At 43.3% G+C, this 17,828-nt stretch overlaps 3 protein-coding genes across 3 annotated transcripts; 1 reads left to right on the top strand and 2 right to left on the bottom strand.

Moving 5' to 3' along the window:
* The first annotated feature begins 1,059 nt into the window (after positions 1-1,059).
* LOC135706279 (exosome complex component RRP46-like) lies at positions 1,060-1,807 on the top strand. The gene is made up of 2 exons (XM_065227845.1): positions 1,060-1,155; positions 1,220-1,807. Exons 1-2 carry the CDS (start codon positions 1,062-1,064, stop codon positions 1,777-1,779), a joined length of 654 nt encoding a protein of 217 aa, XP_065083917.1. The 5' UTR covers positions 1,060-1,061; the 3' UTR covers positions 1,780-1,807.
* Positions 1,808-2,056: 249 nt separating this feature from the next.
* Positions 2,057-4,928, bottom strand: LOC135706278 (uncharacterized protein DDB_G0290587-like). Its single transcript, XM_065227844.1, has 2 exons — positions 4,774-4,928; positions 2,057-4,715 (listed from the first exon to the last, which is right to left on the bottom strand). Exons 1-2 carry the CDS (start codon positions 4,877-4,879, stop codon positions 2,965-2,967), a joined length of 1,857 nt encoding a protein of 618 aa, XP_065083916.1. The 5' UTR covers positions 4,880-4,928; the 3' UTR covers positions 2,057-2,964.
* Positions 4,929-15,830: 10,902 nt separating this feature from the next.
* On the bottom strand, positions 15,831-17,526 carry LOC135706277 (uncharacterized). The gene is made up of 2 exons (XM_065227843.1): positions 16,971-17,526; positions 15,831-16,908 (listed from the first exon to the last, which is right to left on the bottom strand). The coding sequence occupies exons 1-2, from the start codon at positions 17,504-17,506 to the stop codon at positions 15,831-15,833; spliced, it is 1,614 nt and encodes a 537-aa protein (XP_065083915.1). The 5' UTR covers positions 17,507-17,526.
* Positions 17,527-17,828: the final 302 nt, after the last annotated feature.

Genomic DNA, 17,828 nt, shown 5'->3' with positions numbered 1-17,828 from the left:
TGGACCGAATACCTTCCTTTGATTCCTCGGACTAGGACAAAATTTGCAATGGTCATTTTAACTATGTATTGTTTTGTTTTGTTGTTTTTTTTTTATAAAATATACTCGAAAATATATGAATAAACATTATTTTTAAAAAATCATTCAAATATGAGTTTGGGTACTTTTTTAAATCTTGAAAACTATTAATCTGATAATATTTCAAATTTGAGATAAAAACATATATTGTCATGATAAAAACGACTCCTTTTGAACTGAAACAGTTCGTACTTCATTTTAAAAACAGTGGTTTTCCTTTTGACAGTTCTACAATTTGATTCAAAAGCTTCAACTTTTGAATTTAACGAAGACTTAAACTTTTGATTTGACAGTTTACACATTTTTATGATGAATGCTTCGAACTTTCTACCAAAAAGAACCAACGAAAACTTTTAATTCTACCCATGGTATTTTTAATTTTAGTAACGATTATTTTTTGTGTGTACTTACATCTCAGTTTGTAGTTGTAATTACTCATAAATGTGTAAAATTTTACTCATTTACTGGGTAGTCCCATTTTCCCTCGCAAATGCTTACTCTGTAGGCATCATTGGGTATTTTGCGGTTACCGTGTGAGAAAAGGTGACAATCCAAGGCTTCGGTTCGCGAGAAAATGGTCTTACAAGGTCTTGAATTTGTGCGCGGTGTTGAGAGGATGCATACAAAGGCAAGAAAATGAATATTTTTGAAGCAAAATAAGTTAAAAATTGAAAGGGATCGACTCCGCACCATTCAAATATTGGTAAACTTTACGAAAACCGCTGATGGGTGATTTTGCATTCTGTGAGCTGTTTGTGGGAACTTACCTTAAGTTCTGTTTTCAGTATTCACATCCAGAGGGCCACTGATGCGATTGGTTCAGCATTGGCTATCCCCTCGATTTCGCAGCTAAACTGTCAAAACACCGGCGTGCTTTCCAAAATCAAAACAAATAACACAGTTCTTGCGATTTTAGTGCAAGAGAATTTAGTTTAAGTTTAAATTCTGTGAAATATCCTTAAAATTTACACGCTTGTGCCAAAATGACTGCTGACAAAACGGAAAATTCGTTGCGACCGATGCACTGTGAGCTCAACATTCTGACCAGATCCGATGGCTCTGCCATGCTGACACAAGGTAAACACCCAACGATTCCATTTTCATTTTATTTCAATTTTATTCCCAATCGCAATCCAATTAGGTGAAACCGCCGTCGTCGCCTCGGTGAACGGTCCCATCGAGGTCAAGCTGCAGCACATGAACGTCGAAAAGGCACGCATCGACATCTACTTCAAACCCCGCTCCGGAATGGGCAGCGTAAACGATCGGCTGCTGGAGAGCTTAATTAGGAACACATACGAATCGGCCATCCTGACGGGGCTTCATCCCCGGACGGCCATTTCCGTCCAGATCCAGGAGATGCAGGATCTCGGTGGGCTGGTGGCCTGTGCCATCAATGCCGTGTGTTTGGCGCTGATGAACAGCGGCGTCGAGATGAAGTACCTGGTGGCGGCGGTGCACAGCATCTTGCGGGAGGACGGCGAAATTGTACTGGATCCGGATGCGCTACAGTCGAAGGATGCGCGGGCCAAGTTCACGTTTGTGTTCGAGAATTGTACGAAGAATACGGTTTCGATCTACACGCACGGGAAGTTTACGACGGAGCAGTACCACCGGGCGCTGAGGATGTCCGAGGAGGCGGTGGCAAAGGTGTTCGATTTCTACGGGGAGATTGTCGGGAAGCAGAGGGAGGTGCTGTGAAATAAAGGCGAGCGGATGGATGCGAACGAGTATTGATTTTTGTTTTGTTTTGATGGATGGTGGTAAATCACAGCTCAGGTAAGGTGGAAGTGAAATGTAATCTTGGGTTAATTAACATTCAGATAGATATTAAGAGTTAATATACGGAGGCCCTTCACTCGCGGTGACTTTTGTCCCCTCACTAGTGACCTCACTCGCGGCGCAGAATAAGGGGGAAGTTATTGGTATTAAATCGGACTTCTTTTTCGGACAGATTAACCGACCCACACCGCAGTCGTTAAATTTAATGTATTTTTATTAAAATCATCTCCTTATTCCAGTAAATTTCTTACCAACTAACCACGATAATTATGGGAGTTTGCACGTGCGAAAAGATCGTGTGAATTTTTAATGTTGTTCTGGCGTTCTTCGTCTTTCTAAAGTTCTAGCTTGTGCTACAATTTTAGCATTCGTTAATAGCTGCAAATGGTTGCTAACTGCGACACTGCAGTCAAAATCAATTTGGATCAACGTTATTACACGGCTAAAGATCGTAATTTTTAATGATTATAGTATTTTCATCCGCAAGGTTTTCCAATCTCTTCCACAACTCTTGCTTGTTTTTTTTCTTTTCTTTTGTTTGGTTTTACTATTTTACTTAAATTGGGTTTTCAAATTATTGGCAACGTGTTTCTTTGTTTTGTATTTTGTATTAGTTTTTCTAACTCTAATTTCATTAACCTGTGTGAAAGATAGTTTTTGTTTTGCAATTGTTTTAACCGAAAGGGAAACATTTCTTCTGCAACGGGAGTTCTACTCTACACAGCGTTCTCTAGTTCGCTAATTGTTTGTTTTTGTTTAATTTTTCGAAGAAAAAGAACGATATTGATTGATGCAACGTTAGTTTGCGCTTTTCGTCAAAAGTTTAAACTGCTTTCACAGGCAAAAAGGTCTGCTGCTAACTGCCTACTTTGATTAGTTTCTGCTGAGGAGGGGGGAAAAGTGAGAAATTTTGTATCTATTTACTAGTGTTTCAGTTTATTACTTTCTGCCAAAATCAAAACAAACGTTTGTAGTTGTCAGCTTAGTATCTACTGCTGCTTCCACTGCGGTGCCGGAGGGGCGGGGAAAGCAATCGAATAGCCATCGGTGTTGATGGAAAGTGCATATGGCATCCGCAGCCTACTGCTAGCGTCGCGTTCGGTTTCAACCGAGAATCTTCTTGATATAGTTGCCGTGGTTGTTGTGCACTTCCGGTTTGGTCAGACTGCGGTGCCGGTTCGGTTTGTACGGTTGGAAGTTTTCAATGTTGGAAAAACTGTTGTGCAGCTCCTCGTGGTGATGATCGGCTTCGTTGTCCTCTTCCTCGTGGCTGTCATGACGGTCATCGGCACCATCATCAGTGTCGTCATCGTCCTGGTGGAGTTCGTGCTCGGTCACGGTCTGGATGGTCGTTGGTCTTAGGGTGGTGGAAGGAGTCGTAGTCGTTGATGGGACTGACGTTGTTGTTGGAGCAGGTGTCGTAGTTGTTGTCGTGGTTGTAGTAGTGGTTGGCAAAACTACAGTTGTGGAAGCAGTTTCCGGGAGGGCTGTGGCGTTTTGGACGGCCGTCGATGACTGGAGTTCGCCTGCCGTAAATGGACGGGTCGTGATGCTGAGGGTACCAATTTTGGAAGAAATTACCTTATCTTCGAATGTTATTTCTACGACCTGATGGGTGGTAGTGACGTCGGATTCGGTAGAGGTGGAAATCTCTGGGGACGAGGTTTTGTCGTTTAGCTCAACAAGTTGGACGTCATTTCCGCTATCGGAAACTGCGTAGGTTTCGTCGGTCATAATTGCAGTGGTAGGATCTTCGGTTGACGAAATTGGCGCAGCCGAACTGGACGGCGAAGGCTCAGGAGTTTCCGTTAGGAGTTCCACAGTGGTGGTGGTGGTGGTGTCTACATGAGCTTTTGTGGAAGTGAAGCGAGCCTTCACAAGAAGCATTGGCGGTATGAAGTGGTCTCCGATGGCGGATATTTCCTTCTTAGGTGTGGTTGGAAGAATGTGACTGGCTGTGCTGCTCGTAGTCGGTTCCATGGTAGTTGTCGTAGTCGTAGTCGTTGTCGTAGATTCAACAGTCGTCGGAACTTCAGTTGTTTCCACCGTTTCACCATCAGTTGCTCGGCGTAATCGGGAGTCTACCGTAGTACTCTCTACCACAATGGCTTCACTTGATGCTGCTGCTCCTTCGGTCGAGCTTCCGACCACTCCAGACGTCGAACTCTCATCCGAATCACCTTCCGTCGGTTTCATCGCTTGCTGCACGATATCGATCGGCTGTGTCTCTGTCTCGTCCGGCTGATCACCCATCATCGTCTCCTCATCCTCGTCCACTTTCTTCTCGCCCTTCTTATCAAATTTGCCCTTCTTCTCGAACATCGATGAATACTTCTTTCCACCCAACTTCTTGACTTCTTTCTCCTGTTCGTCATAATGGCCATCCATCTCGTCGCTGTGCAACGACTGATCGTTCTGCATCAAATCAGCCAGGTTAAACTTGTTGATCACATTCTTCACAGTGTCCTCAATCTGGCTCGGATTTACGTCAATGTTGTTGTCCTCATCATTGTTAGACACCACCGTCAGAATATCATGGTCCAAGATCTGCGGTAGCAGCGTTCTTCTGGTAGCAACCGACATCTGTTGTTGCTCCGCCATTTCTGCTGCTCCGGCTGCCACTTCCACCGGAAGCTGGTTATTCTCGGTTGCTAGCTGGGCTGGATCCACCTCCTGATCACTGCACTGCAACTGCTGTAGGATCGTATCCCGATCGAGTTTTCCCTGACAGGACATGTGCCGGGTGCCCTGCTCGCCGCAGTCCCGGGCCAGCTGTACGGCTCCGCTGTCCGACATGTACTGTACGGTCAGCGAAGGCATCGACGTCACGGTGCAGTCCAAGGCCCACGACGGTACTGAAATGAGCGGTAAATCGGTTAAAGATCAGAAAAGAGATAGATCTTATGAAAATACCTGGAAGTTCACACAGGAAGGCAGCTGTTTCTGGTCCTCCACAGCGGAGGGCATGCCAACGGAAGTCTCGAACCGGGTCCACTACGGCGCACAGTGGAGTCTCCATGACCGGAAGGGCCTCAGCCCAGTAACCGCTTGCTTGGTCCAGAGTTTTGGCATTTCTGAAAAAAAGGAAATGAAATTTTTTGTAAGTAAATTGAAGTCGTGTTTGTAAAAGTTGGAATTTCTTTCAAGAAGACATCAAACACCAAGCACTTAATCCTCGGAAGCCTGCTTCAAAATGTTCCGTTAGCGATTGGCAAAACAACAAGCCACCACGCAGCTTCTCCTTCATAACGACCACCGTCAACAGCTCCGACGATTCCCAGTCCTTCTCCGGTATACCAACCACGATCCTGTTGATCAACCACTCGACGGAATAATCAATTAATTTCTGTAGCTACCAATGTACTTCGTCCTCTCGCCCATGTAGGAATGATGCTCCTCATCAAAGTAACCACACTCCTCCGTTCGTTGCCATCATCCAACCTCACCAACCAGATGCAGGTCTCCAACCCAGTGGCCCAATGAGATCGAACGAAGACAACGGCAGCAGCACACCACAACAGTCCAGGATCAAATTCCAAATCAGACCCATTAAAAAGGCATGTGTATGTTTGCTGGCAGCTTTGTTTATAAATTTGTCGATTCAATGTTGGAGTCGGTAAAGTAGAAGTCGATAACGTAGAATATTGTAGAACATTGAACTATGATGAGCAAAGCTATTGATATTTCCATGTGAAGCACATAGACTCCAAGTGTGACACAATTCGAACCAATAGTGTTGCGGCATTGTTCAAAGCAGGTTCACACATGAAATGGATACGTTTCACAATAAGTGGAAAATTAAATGTGAGACATATGATGACGTGTGGAATTTGCTGGAACACTCATCGTATCGACGGATTCAATCAAGCCAAAACGTTTCTCAAGGAGAAACAAAATATGGTTTCCTCGGTTGTTTGTACATTGAAGAGGCCATCCGAACAGCCGTCCACAGTTTAAAAAAGGGAAGTCGAACCATAGCGGAGAAGAGCGTTGGAATTTTACTTTTCTCTTTTTCTGTTCTGAGGTGGATCCATCCCTGGCCTGAAGTCCCGATACCAATTGTCCACTGGACCCAGGCTTTCTGCCCGTTTCGTCTGACACAACTTCCCCCTTCCGATGATTCATAGTCATCTTGTTTCCGAACAACTGTAAGTTTCCGAACAGCTGTCGTTCAAATTAGCGGGGGTCCACGGTAGTCATCAGGGGCTTATCAAACTTTGATCCAAAGACGATCGAAGCAGAAATCAAGGACCGGTACAACCTGGCCTCAATCGCTGTCTTCCGGATGACGAGGAGAGACGAAAAGGTGAAGACGTACCCGGATTGTCTTTTCCTGGTCCACTTCCAAAAGGGGACGGTGACACTTAATGTGCTCACAGAGAACAAACGTTGATGCTCGAAATAAATTTCTGTGAAAACTTGTGTAAAGATTCCTATTCGACTTAAGCGCCACCAACGCCGACTTCCCCACCTAAAAACTCTCTTTGACAAAATGATGGCGCTGGCGTTGCACAACTTACACTAGACACTAAGTGCAGTTAGCGCCGAGTGGTAATTTTCAACTGAAAATTTATCGATACTAGCGCCAAATTGGTCGAAAGTGGAACATTTATAGAAGAAATCAGGAGATGCTAGCGCTACATAATGGTAACGTTCCCATTTATCTTTACACAGGTTTCTGGTGAAAGTTGGACGTCTGTTCTCTGTGATGTGCTGCAAGCTGTCCGCTCGATATATTTCATCATCATATGCTGGGAGCCATACCGTGGCGGCCATTGTGACGTAACACAGTGACAGAGGTGCCTCAATTTTGGAGACGTAACTGCAACGGTGCAGTAACTGTGCTCAAGAACCAGCACAAATGCGTCAATTGTGATGGCGTACATCAGGGCTCCGACCAGACAGTGCTCCAAAATGCGAGGACTTTAATCGCATCCGAAAATACAGTTACATTTATAATCTCTTTTGATCAAGAAGAGAAGATAGCAACAACAACACATATACATATCTAGAGAACAGTTTTTCGGCAACCTGGTAGCAAAATCGATAAAGTTTTGGCATATTTCCTCTTTCAGGGTGGCCAGTGAATTTTCATTTTTAAATTCCCGGTGTTTTCCCGGTTTTCCCGGTTTAAATCTCAAAAAATTCCCGGTTGTTAATATTCAACAAGAAAACGAAATTGAGCGCATTTTTAAGAACGTCCGGAAAGGAATTTACTGAAAGGATAAAAAATGTGATTTAAGAAGATTCCCAAGATTTTGATGCTCTAAAATTTGTGTAGAGTCTGAAATTAGAACCTTTTTTTTTCAAAATTTGTGATTAATAACAATCTTCGTGATGCAAGATTTGGAGAAAAAATAATTAAAATGTGAGATTTTGAAAAATTTTCAAGATCACAGATTAAAAAAAAAAAACAAAAATATCATACTTATGAGTCGTGGAGTCATAAATGTCACGCTCTGAGACTTGGAATTATTTTAAGGGTTATAACAAATTACAGAACAATCTATAGAATCTAGCGGACAAACCCTGGATTTTTTAGTAAAATTTTAAAGCATTCAAAGTGTTGATTTCAAAAAAATATTGAAAAGGATTCCCACACAGTTTTTGAAGGAGAAGTTCTGAGTAGAATTCCAGAATTATTCTGACATGAAATCCTTAGAAATTGTTAGATGAATTCTCGATGAACATTTCAAATGGTCCTATCTGCTTTGATCGATTCTCTTCATCGACTTTCTCTTTTCATAACCACTGCTATGCAAACAGATTTCGCGCTAATTCTACCACATAGTTTGATAAAGGAGGTTCATATCTAGCGTCCAAAACGTCAAACACAACAGGGAAAGGTTTTGCAGTTGAGTTATTGACGAAAGAGAAAGTCGATGAAGAGAATCGATCAAAGCAGATAGGACCATTTGAAATGTTTATCTAGAATTTGGAGGAATTTCTGTGGAGAAGAATGCAAGTTCTCAATTAATTTGTTAGGTAAGTTTAGGAGATTTAAAAAGGAGTTGTGAAAAACAAAACTTTGAGGAAAATTTCTAAGTGATTCTGAGGAGATTTGTATTGGGTTCGTGAGGAAAATGACAGATGAATTTTATGAAGAATACCAAGAGAATTATGATCAGAATTCAACATGAAACAGAGTTCTTAGAATGTTCTGGCAATAATTTCAACCCTTGTGCGAAAGATTCATCACAGAACTCCAACAAAATCGATTGCAAAAAAATTGCTGATAATTAGAAAGAAATTCTTTAAAATACTCCAAGGGGCTTCTAAATAAAATTTCGGAAGATTTCTGCTGTTTTGAATAGAATTAAAAGAAATTTTTGAAAAGATTTTCAAAGGAATCAAAGTTTCCAAATCGGCTCAAGGGAATTCTAAGAATGATTCTAATTAAATTCTTAGAAGCGGTTGCAAGGTAATTCCAAAAAGAATTCAACGGTTATTATTACGCGGAGTGTTTTCTGGTTTATTTCAGAACAATTTCAAGATAATTCAGAACAGAATTCCAAGTTAATTCTGGAATTCATGTCATGAGAATTTTGAACAACGAAAAATTAAACCCCCGGAAAAGAATGATTCAGTTTCAGTTTTTACAAATATTTGTCTCCAAAGTCCAACATCTTCAATATTTTTTTAAGGACCATGCACTTTACATCTGAAATCAATTTACAATATTGCTGAGTGATTAAATTTTAAAAACAATAAAACGAATAAAAAAATTATGCAGCAAATAGAGCAAGACATTCATTTGATAAAGGATCACTCTTTTTTAATGGTTTATTCTGAAATTCTGGTGTAAATTTTTTTTTTCTAAAGGGTGATACGGTCAAAATTTGGTCAATATCAACTTGACGTATTTCTTTCAATTTTGCATTTAAAAAACCTGAACACCCCTCATTTTGAAGGTGTGTGTGTGTAGAATGTTGCTCCTATTTTGATTTTGGAATTCACTCTTCAGTTGTCAAAATGCCGTCCAAGCAAGAAGAGCAGCGTATCAAAATTTTGCTCGCGCATCGCGAAAATCCAAGCTACTCGCACGCAAAGTTGGCAAAATCGCTAAAAGTTGCCAAATCAACCGTTACAAATGTAATTAAAGTGTTTGGGGAACGTTTGTCGACAGCCAGGAAGTCTGGATCGGGGGGAAATCGAAAACCGGAAGCCGCTGAGACGACAAAGAGAGTTGCCGGTAGTTTCAAGCGAAACCCTAACCTCTCTCTCCGAGATGCCGCAAATAAGCTGGGTGTATCGTCTACAACCGTGCATCGAGCCAAAAAACGAGCCGGACTATCGACTTACAAGAAGGTAGTGACTCCAAATCGCGATGATAAACAAAATACGACGGCCAAAGCGCGATCCCGGAGGCTGTACACGACGATGCTGACGAAGTTTGACTGCGTGGTAATGGACGACGAAACCTACGTCAAAGCCGACTACAAGCAGCTTCCGGGACAGGAGTTTTGTACGGCAAAAGGAAGGGGAAAGGTAGCAGATGTTTTCAAGCACATGAAACTGTCAAAGTTCGCAAAGAAATATCTGGTTTGGCAAGCCATCTGTACCTGTGGCTTGAAAAGCAGCATTTTCATAACTTCCGGGACTGTCAACCAAGAAATTTACGTGAAAGAGTGTTTGAATAAACGTCTGCTGCCTTTCCTGAAGAAACACGGTTGTTCCGTACTGTTTTGGCCGGATTTGGCATTTTGCCATTACGGTAAAAAGGCCATGGAGTGGTACGCCGCCAACAACGTGCAGGTGGTTCCCAAGGACAAGAACCCTCTCAACACGCCAGAGCTCCGCCCAATTGAGAAATACTGGGCTATTGTCAAGCGGAACCTAAAGAAGACCAAAAAAACTGCTAAGGGCGAGCAGCAGTTCAAGGCAAACTGGCTTTCTGCGGCGAAGAAGGTGGACAAGGTGGCTGTACAAAATCTGATGGCAGGGGTCAAGCGTAAGGCCCGGCAATTCGGATTTGGAAAAGCGGAAGCCTAACTGAATATTTTTCCTGAATTTTATACTAATTGAACTTGAAAAAGAAATTTAATTTGATTTTTTAAATAAATGATTTCACCGATTTACACGCGTTTTCCCTTGACCAAATTTTGACCGTACCACCCTTTATGGTATGGTTAATTTATTTTCCCGGTTCTCTCGTCGAATTTCCGGGTTTTCCCCGGTTTTCCCGGTTACTTTTCAAATTCCCGGATATTTCCCGGTTTGCTGGCCACCCTGCTCTTTGCTCATAATTGTATGCAATTAAGTAGAAATAGCATTCTCCTGGCTAACTTTCAGTAATTGACCATTTTCCCGGTGATTCCAAATATCCAGAGGACCATTTGTTGGCCACCCGGTAGCAGAGTAGATATGGTGATGGCATATGTTCTCTTTGCTTATAATTGTAAGCAATTTAGAAAAAAAAACGTGTATCTCCAGGCTACTTTCAGGAATTGAAGATTTTCCAGTGACTCCGCATATCCAGAGGACTGTGTTCAAGCCACCCTGTAGCAGAATCAATGTGGTGATGGCATGTTTCAGCTATGCTCCTGATTGTATGCATTTAAAAAAAAAAATCGTGGCTAGCGGTGCCGGTGGTGTAGTGGTTAGCGTGACTGCTTCCCGCTTCAAAGGGCCTGGTTTCAATCCCAGTCGGAGCCGTCGGGATTCTCTGAGGCTCTGATCACGCCTTACTTTGGCTGGTAATTAAAGCCGTTGGTCCCCGTTGGTGAGTTGATGGTCGATAGGTAGGGTCCAGGTATGGGAGCTGCCTCCCTGGTGTCGGTAGCATTGATACTCAGTACGGAAAACAAGATAAGAAAAACAAATGAAGCAAAAGAAAAAAATCGCGGACCTCCAGATCATTTTCAGAAATTGACCATTTTCCCGGTGAATCCGAACTTCCGTAGAGTCCCCTTTCACGGGTTTTCCCGTTCCGACTGACCAAGCACAAGTCTAATCGGTTCCCTGTCTGTTCCGTTCGAAAGTAGATAGTCATACACTCAAAAAATTTATCACATATCTAATGGATGAAAACCATGTGAATTTCACACCACAAAATCACATGAATATTATGAGGCCGATGAAATTTATATGAAAAATCATATAAAATTAACGTGATCGCATAAATGTTCAAGTGATTGTTGTGAAATTCAGATGAATTGCATTAATTTTGTTTATGGATGAAAATCATTTGCGTTTCCAATGGAAACTACATGAAAACTATTTTCGGTGTATCATTCAAATAGAGGCTCAATCTTAAAATTTGGTATCCAAATTGCAGAAAACCACTCATGTCAATATGCATCGACACGCATTTTGCTCGGGACTTTTCCGGGTTTTTCCGTTCCGGCTGGCCAAATAACCACATTTCCCTGAAGAACACAATTAATTTCGTATTCCACACGATTTTTCATTGATTGTAATTAATGTAATAGAATTTGATTTTTCAATAGTAACAACTACAACTCACTCACCCCTCGACTGGGCGTTGTAATCAAATGCGGGTTGGTTGCCCTTTCTGACGTTAGCGTTAGGTGACGTGTCTTACAGTAATAGAGATTGCTGACGTTTATCGTACGCACACTACGTCAGATATACGTATACGCAAAATGTTTTCATCGGGAAAAAAAACTTCATAGCGGAAAATTTTCCCGATGAATACAAATCACTGACACAATCATACTTTAGCAATCTCTATAGCAACCGGTAGCAACCAACGATTTTAAGTTGGCTAACTACTTGACTAGCCGATTGATCCCAAGCAAATCTATTAACGTATCCCATTCTAGTCGAAATTCCAGTATTACACTATGTTTGTTTTGATTCGCTATGAAAACTTGACAGATACAATGAGGGGTTCGTGAATTTTCTATGCTTCGAGGGGTGCATCGATTCGCTTGGGACCGAAGAGAGTACCAGAGCTGAGCCAAAAAGTTGAGCTCGTTTCTTTGGGACCTTCTAGTCTTAGAGTTAACTCTAGGTAATACCGGATTCGTTTATTATTCGGGGTTGGAACCAGTTCCAACTATAGTCGATATATTCATAGTCTGGCGGATAGAATTTCGATCTATCAAAAAGCGGAACCGATTCAATATACATATTTTAGAACCACAATTGAAAAGGTACTATCAACTTTTATAAACAAAACATTGATTATTCTTTCCTCGCCAATCGAACGCAAATTACCGGCATCATCGGATAGGGGAACCTTTCCTCAACCCAAAGATGGTGTTAGTTTGCGTAGGCGAGCCTTGAGGCACGAGAAAAGGGTTTCCGAAGTTTTGTTCGCAAATCAACGCGTACCACACGCTGAATCGCTTCAGGGTCCCTATGCCCTAGTCTTCGATGCCACACGTGCACACAGTCCTTGGGATGTTGTGCGGCGTGCATTCCTTGTTGATTGGCGAATTTCATGTAGAACAATCCTCGAACTTTGCTTGCAACAGCTGCAACTCTTCCTCCGCACTTGACTCCGAAAATGTTACTTTAGCTCCTTTCGTGATCAGTCGGCTAACCGAAAGCAGGTTCGACTCTGGCTCAGGAGCATAGAACACTTCCGACAAGATAACTTTCTGTTCCTCGCCTGCCTCGATCGTCGTAGCAAAACAGCCTACCGGAAGCAATCCCCTTCACGGGTGTCTCGATTCCTTCGGCCAAAGTGATGGATATTCCAGATCTGCTTCTCAGCTCGTCGGAGCACATGTGAGACGTTGCTCCCGAATCGATGATCCAAGCTTTTGACGATTTTCGATCACAACTAGCCATGAATGCGAACGGCGACAGCTTACCAACTTTCAGACTCTTGCCTTTCAGTGGGGTCTTTAATTTTCTTCCACCGCTCGGTTGTTTGTTTGTTTCCTTGGTTTCTCGGATTGCTAAGGGACAATCACGCTTCACGTGTCCCGGTTTTCATGTATATTTTTTTCTGCATCCTCCTTTTGCCCGAAAATGTCCTCCTTTTTAATCCTTGCATTTTTTTCCAGTAACATATTCATAAAATTGTTTTCAAAGAGCGTTGTTTGCAGAGCTTATTTGTTTAATTATGTCGCAACCTCATCTTATCTAGCAAATGCCATTCGATGCAGAGTCGATGTTATAATAAGAGTCCCGCCAAGAGTGAAGCCAGAAGTACCAATCGAACTGTCAAATGGGATACCAAACGAGCGAAGTAAATAAACATCATTGTTCCCACAGCCAGTCAACTACAAGTATTGCATTCATTATTGACAATATTTTAGTAATTTTAGATGAAAAACATTTCTTCGCTTTATTTAGTACATTGTGGTATTTATACCAAGCACTTGTTTGAACCTTTTTCAGGTTCTATAATTGTTTTTGTCTCCCAGAAGCTCCGTTATCGACATGAAATTTTTCACTTCTGAATGAAAGTCATCCGATGCTAACGCAAAAAATCTGGTTGCCGTTTACTCTGACGAAAATTAAATCCCAAACAGTGCTGCTTGTTCGCAACATTTTCTCTTGGCGGGACCTTATTATAACATCGACTCTGATTCGATGGTGGGACTAGGAGTATACTACAGCTGTCAACCGCCTTCATTTAGGCTGCGATCCATTTGGTGAATTTTTACTTATATATGACAGATGGACATTTTTCAAATTATCTTGCCGTTCTACCAGACTTATTTCACTGGCTTTGCGCCGGACAGTCGTCGAAACTCTCGGGGCGCACTATCAAGATCACGAAATCAGGTACACCGATGGCTCGCTCTCCAGCAGCGGAGTGGGAATGGGGGTTTCAGGAGATAGTTTGGTCGTCAGCAATTCACTTCCGGCCCAGTGCTTGAGGCAGCGGCCGTCTTTCACGCAACCACCCTTCCGGCCAATCGGCCGATCCTCATCGTTATCGACTCACAAAGCGCAATAATGGCCCTAACCGATGAAGCACCAAAGCATCCGTGGATACAAGGGACGGTAACGCATGCGCCGCCGAACACCGTATACATGTGGGTACCCGGGCACTGTGGCATCCAGGGGAACGTGATCGCCGACCACCTCGCCGGCTCATGCCCCATCGGACCCAGGTTCTCTGACAATGTTCCGTTCCAGGACATCAAGAAATGGATCAAGCGGACGGTTCGGAGAGCGTGGGACAACGAGTGGAGGAACAATCGAACTCACCAACTACGAAAAATCAAGGCGACCACCGATCCTTGGAAGGATCGACCGAGCCTCAAGGAGCAGCAAGTGGTGTCCAGGCTGCGCACCGGGCATAGCAGGGCGCAGGGCCTCCCATAATTTCGGAGGAACACCGTTCCGGAGAACCTGCGAGTTCTACTTGTCCAACGCCCCCGGCTGGGTGAGGGATAGAGGATGACACACACACACACAACACCGTTCCGGAGAACCTGCGAAACCTGCGGAGTGCCAGCCTCCGTAGAACACATCCTCATCAACTGTGTGGAGCTCGAGGACCTTCGGGTTGCCTTCGGTCTGGAGGGAACCAGCATACGAAGTCTGCTTGGCGACGAGTCCCCGGTAGCAGACGCAGACATTTGAGTGTTTTCTGTTTGTGTTTTTGAATTCGTTGGCCCTTTTGGTAGTGTTTTTACAATATTTTATATAATTAAGCTAAATGCCCACTTGCCAAGATTGGGATCCTCCTTTTGAGGTCCCAATTCTTTTTTGTAATTTTTAAAAGAGATCAACTAGCCTTAGGCTAAAAATCTCTCTAATAAAGGAAAAAAAAAAAAAAAAACAGACTTATTTCAGACAAACCAGAAATCAATTTTGACAAACAATTTCTCAAAAATCGGATGATCAACAACATAGTGATTTTCGAACAGTATAATTTATTTTCGAAGTTCAGTGAAAATTCATCGAATGTCTTAGGCTGTGTTCCATTTTTCTGAATTTTTACATAAATTTGACATTTCGAAAATAGATTATAATGTTCGAAAATCTCTTTGTTGTTGATTGTGTGATTTACGAGATGCTTGTCAAAATTGATTCCTGGGTTGCCAGAAATAAGACTGGTACAATAGCAGGTTTATTAGAAATTCACCAAATGGAACACAGTCACACAGATTGAATCAAACATGTGTTCGATTTTGACGTTCTGGTTCTATGGGATTTTAAGTATTACAAGCATAACTATTCAAATCGACGGATCTGATTTTTTAAACAATCACTTTAATCGGCGATTTGTGGCAACTGCAAGCTCACTCATAGAAACTAACAACACCAGCTTGTAGGCGAAAGTCCCCCTTATTCTGCGAGTCACGTGACTCTCTTCACCGGAGGTGACTATTGTCACCTCACCGGTGAGAGAGAGTCACGTGACTCGCAGAATAGGGGGGAGTGTCTCCTACCTGATGATGGTGTTGCGTGGGTGAGTTAGCAGTTAAGACAAATCGTCGATTGAAGAGATTGTTTACAAAAGCGGATACGTCGATTTGAATAGTTACGCTTGACTTGTTCAGGCCGCTACCATACTGAGAGCGAAGAGACACGCGAATCGTGAAATCGAATGTGAGGAATAATATCAATAATAGGAATTCTTTTGTATAGAACGCTCCCACTATGACAGCGCCTTTAGAGTCCTCATCAGATTCATCAATGGTAAAATTAACAGGTTGCTTAGATGTTTCATGTTGGTTTCAATTAGCGATGGCATGTATCCTGATTTTTGAACATGATAAAAGTTGGGATGATTTCAAGGCTGTAAAACTGTAGTTTTCATGCAAATCAGCTAGACTAGATCATTTCCAAGTATCAAAAATGAATTATGAAGGCTAGTTTGATGCAAATTGAATTGGTAACGACTACAAGTTATGAACAATCTCAATTAAACCTTTGCAAACCCAATCTGACATGAAATGTTGACATCCACTTGCTTTTTAATTGCGACATGGCCCAAGCGGTATTAAGTATTAAAATCCCAACTAGCGAATTTCGACTGTACATGGATTTCTTTCGAATGCGAGCGGCCCCCCTAAAGATATTGAACACTTTATTTATTCCAACTGATTCGCTTCGATCAAACGCTTCTGAACCTCTCTCCTCAGCACCTTCCCCGTCTGCGTCAGTGGCAGCTCCGTCCAGAAGAAAACGCCTCCTCGTAGTCGCTTATGATCGGATACTTGCTCATCGACTAACTGGACTACGTGCTCCTCCGTCAACGCGGAGCCCTCCCGTTTCACAATAACTGCCGCAGCCAAATCCGACGTTCCATCCATCTCCGGAATGGCCACAACGCAAACCTGCCGGACGCCGTCGATCTTTCCAATCACAGCTTCCAATTCCACCGGTGACATCTGGAAACCTCGATACTTGATGACATCCTTTTTCCTGTCAACCAAATAGATAAGTCCTTCCTCATCCAAGTAGCCAATATCTCCAGTACGAATCCACCCGTCTTCGTCGAGCAACTCACGATTCGCCTCCTCATCTTTGTAGTAGCCCATAAACGGAATCGTCGTCTGTAGCAACAATTCACCCTGCTCACCGACGCCTACTGCCTCTCCGCGCTCATCAACCACCTTGGCGTTCAAATGAGGCATCAGCGTCCCAACGCTACCTTCATTCTTCCTCATCGTATCCATTGCTATCAAACCAATCTCCGACGAAGCGTAGCTATTGAAGGTTTTCCCATTAAGGATCTTCGACTCAATCCGCTTGCGCAGCTCCGATGAAGCATGGCTTCCACTCAAGCTCCAGCTCTTCACACAACCGAAATCAGCCTGCTCCACTCGCGGATGATCCAGCAGCAAAATTGCATGCGAAGGTGGCGTGAAGAAGTGCGTCGGTCGATAACGATCCAAAATGTCAAAGAATACGTCTTCGTTGAAGCCGCTTCTTGTCACAACCCGAGTCGTCCCGGTTGAGATCGAGTTTAACAGCGCAAACAACCCCGTTCCCCAATACAGAGGGCTAAAATTGAACACCAAATCCGAATCCTTTCCGGTCACATGTCGACTAAGCACTACGGCGATGTGAGCTTGCGATACGCATACACCTTTCGGACGTCCGGTCGTTCCCGAAGTGCACAGAATTATTCCGATCAGCTCACGCATGTCTCCGTGGTACTGCGATCTGCAATTTAAAAACACCTATTTACTCTCCTTTCTACCAAGAAACCAGCTACCTCCACTCACACAAACGTCCCTTCTTTCCCGGTCTCCTGCAGCAGTTCCTCCGCCTTCCGGATGCTTTCCAGCTCGCTCTCCACGGCAAATACTACCGGCTTCATCTTCAGTGCCTTCCTGGCACCTTCCAGCACCGCTTTGTACACCCCATCATCACAGATCACCAACTTGGGCTGGACCAACCCCATCAGATAACCCAAATCGTCCCCGTTGAATGCAACCGGAAGACTAATGAACGGAATCCCCACCAACCAAAGCCCCAACACCAACGGAGCCAAATTTTCACTATTCGAACAAACGACCGCTGCCATGTCGTCATTGCGGAAGCCAAGTTCGATCAAGTTCTGCGCTACCCGTATCGCTCGGAGTCGCATTTCCCCGGCTGTTAGTTCCCTCGAAGTGTCAGCATCGATTTGAAGCACTTTTTGCGGATTCCGGCCCAGAACGTCTAGGATGAGCTGACCGAGGTTGGCATTCGAATCGAACACCGGAGCCGGATAGCGAGAGATCCATGTTTGGCTGGCGGAATCAAATGTATGGAACATGACGACTGTATATTTCACCTTTGTATATCGTGACTGACTTGTTGGAAGGTTGAAACAGAACTGGGGTAGACGAAACCCGTTGTTCAGGTCGTTTACTCGAATGCACTCAAGTGACCGCCGAGGGCCTAATCCACCATCAACGTTATCTTGAAGCATTTTTCTACAATATCGGGCAAATCTCAGCTACAGCCCTGAGTTGAATAGTGTACACACCAATACTGTTCAACTCATTCAACTGCAATTGAGTGTTTTGTTTATTTTCCTCTTCACTTGATGCCGCCTTATCAGGAAAGCTGGTGTGACAACTGCACAACACAGAGAT

The sequence above is a fragment of the Ochlerotatus camptorhynchus genome, unplaced genomic scaffold, assembly GCF_037179485.1.
Source record: "Ochlerotatus camptorhynchus isolate MF236.1 unplaced genomic scaffold, CSIRO-AGI_Acam_v1.1 ptg000276l, whole genome shotgun sequence".
NCBI classification, from domain to species: Eukaryota; Metazoa; Arthropoda; class Insecta; order Diptera; family Culicidae; genus Ochlerotatus; species Ochlerotatus camptorhynchus.
This window is presented reverse-complemented; position numbering and strand designations above follow the sequence as displayed.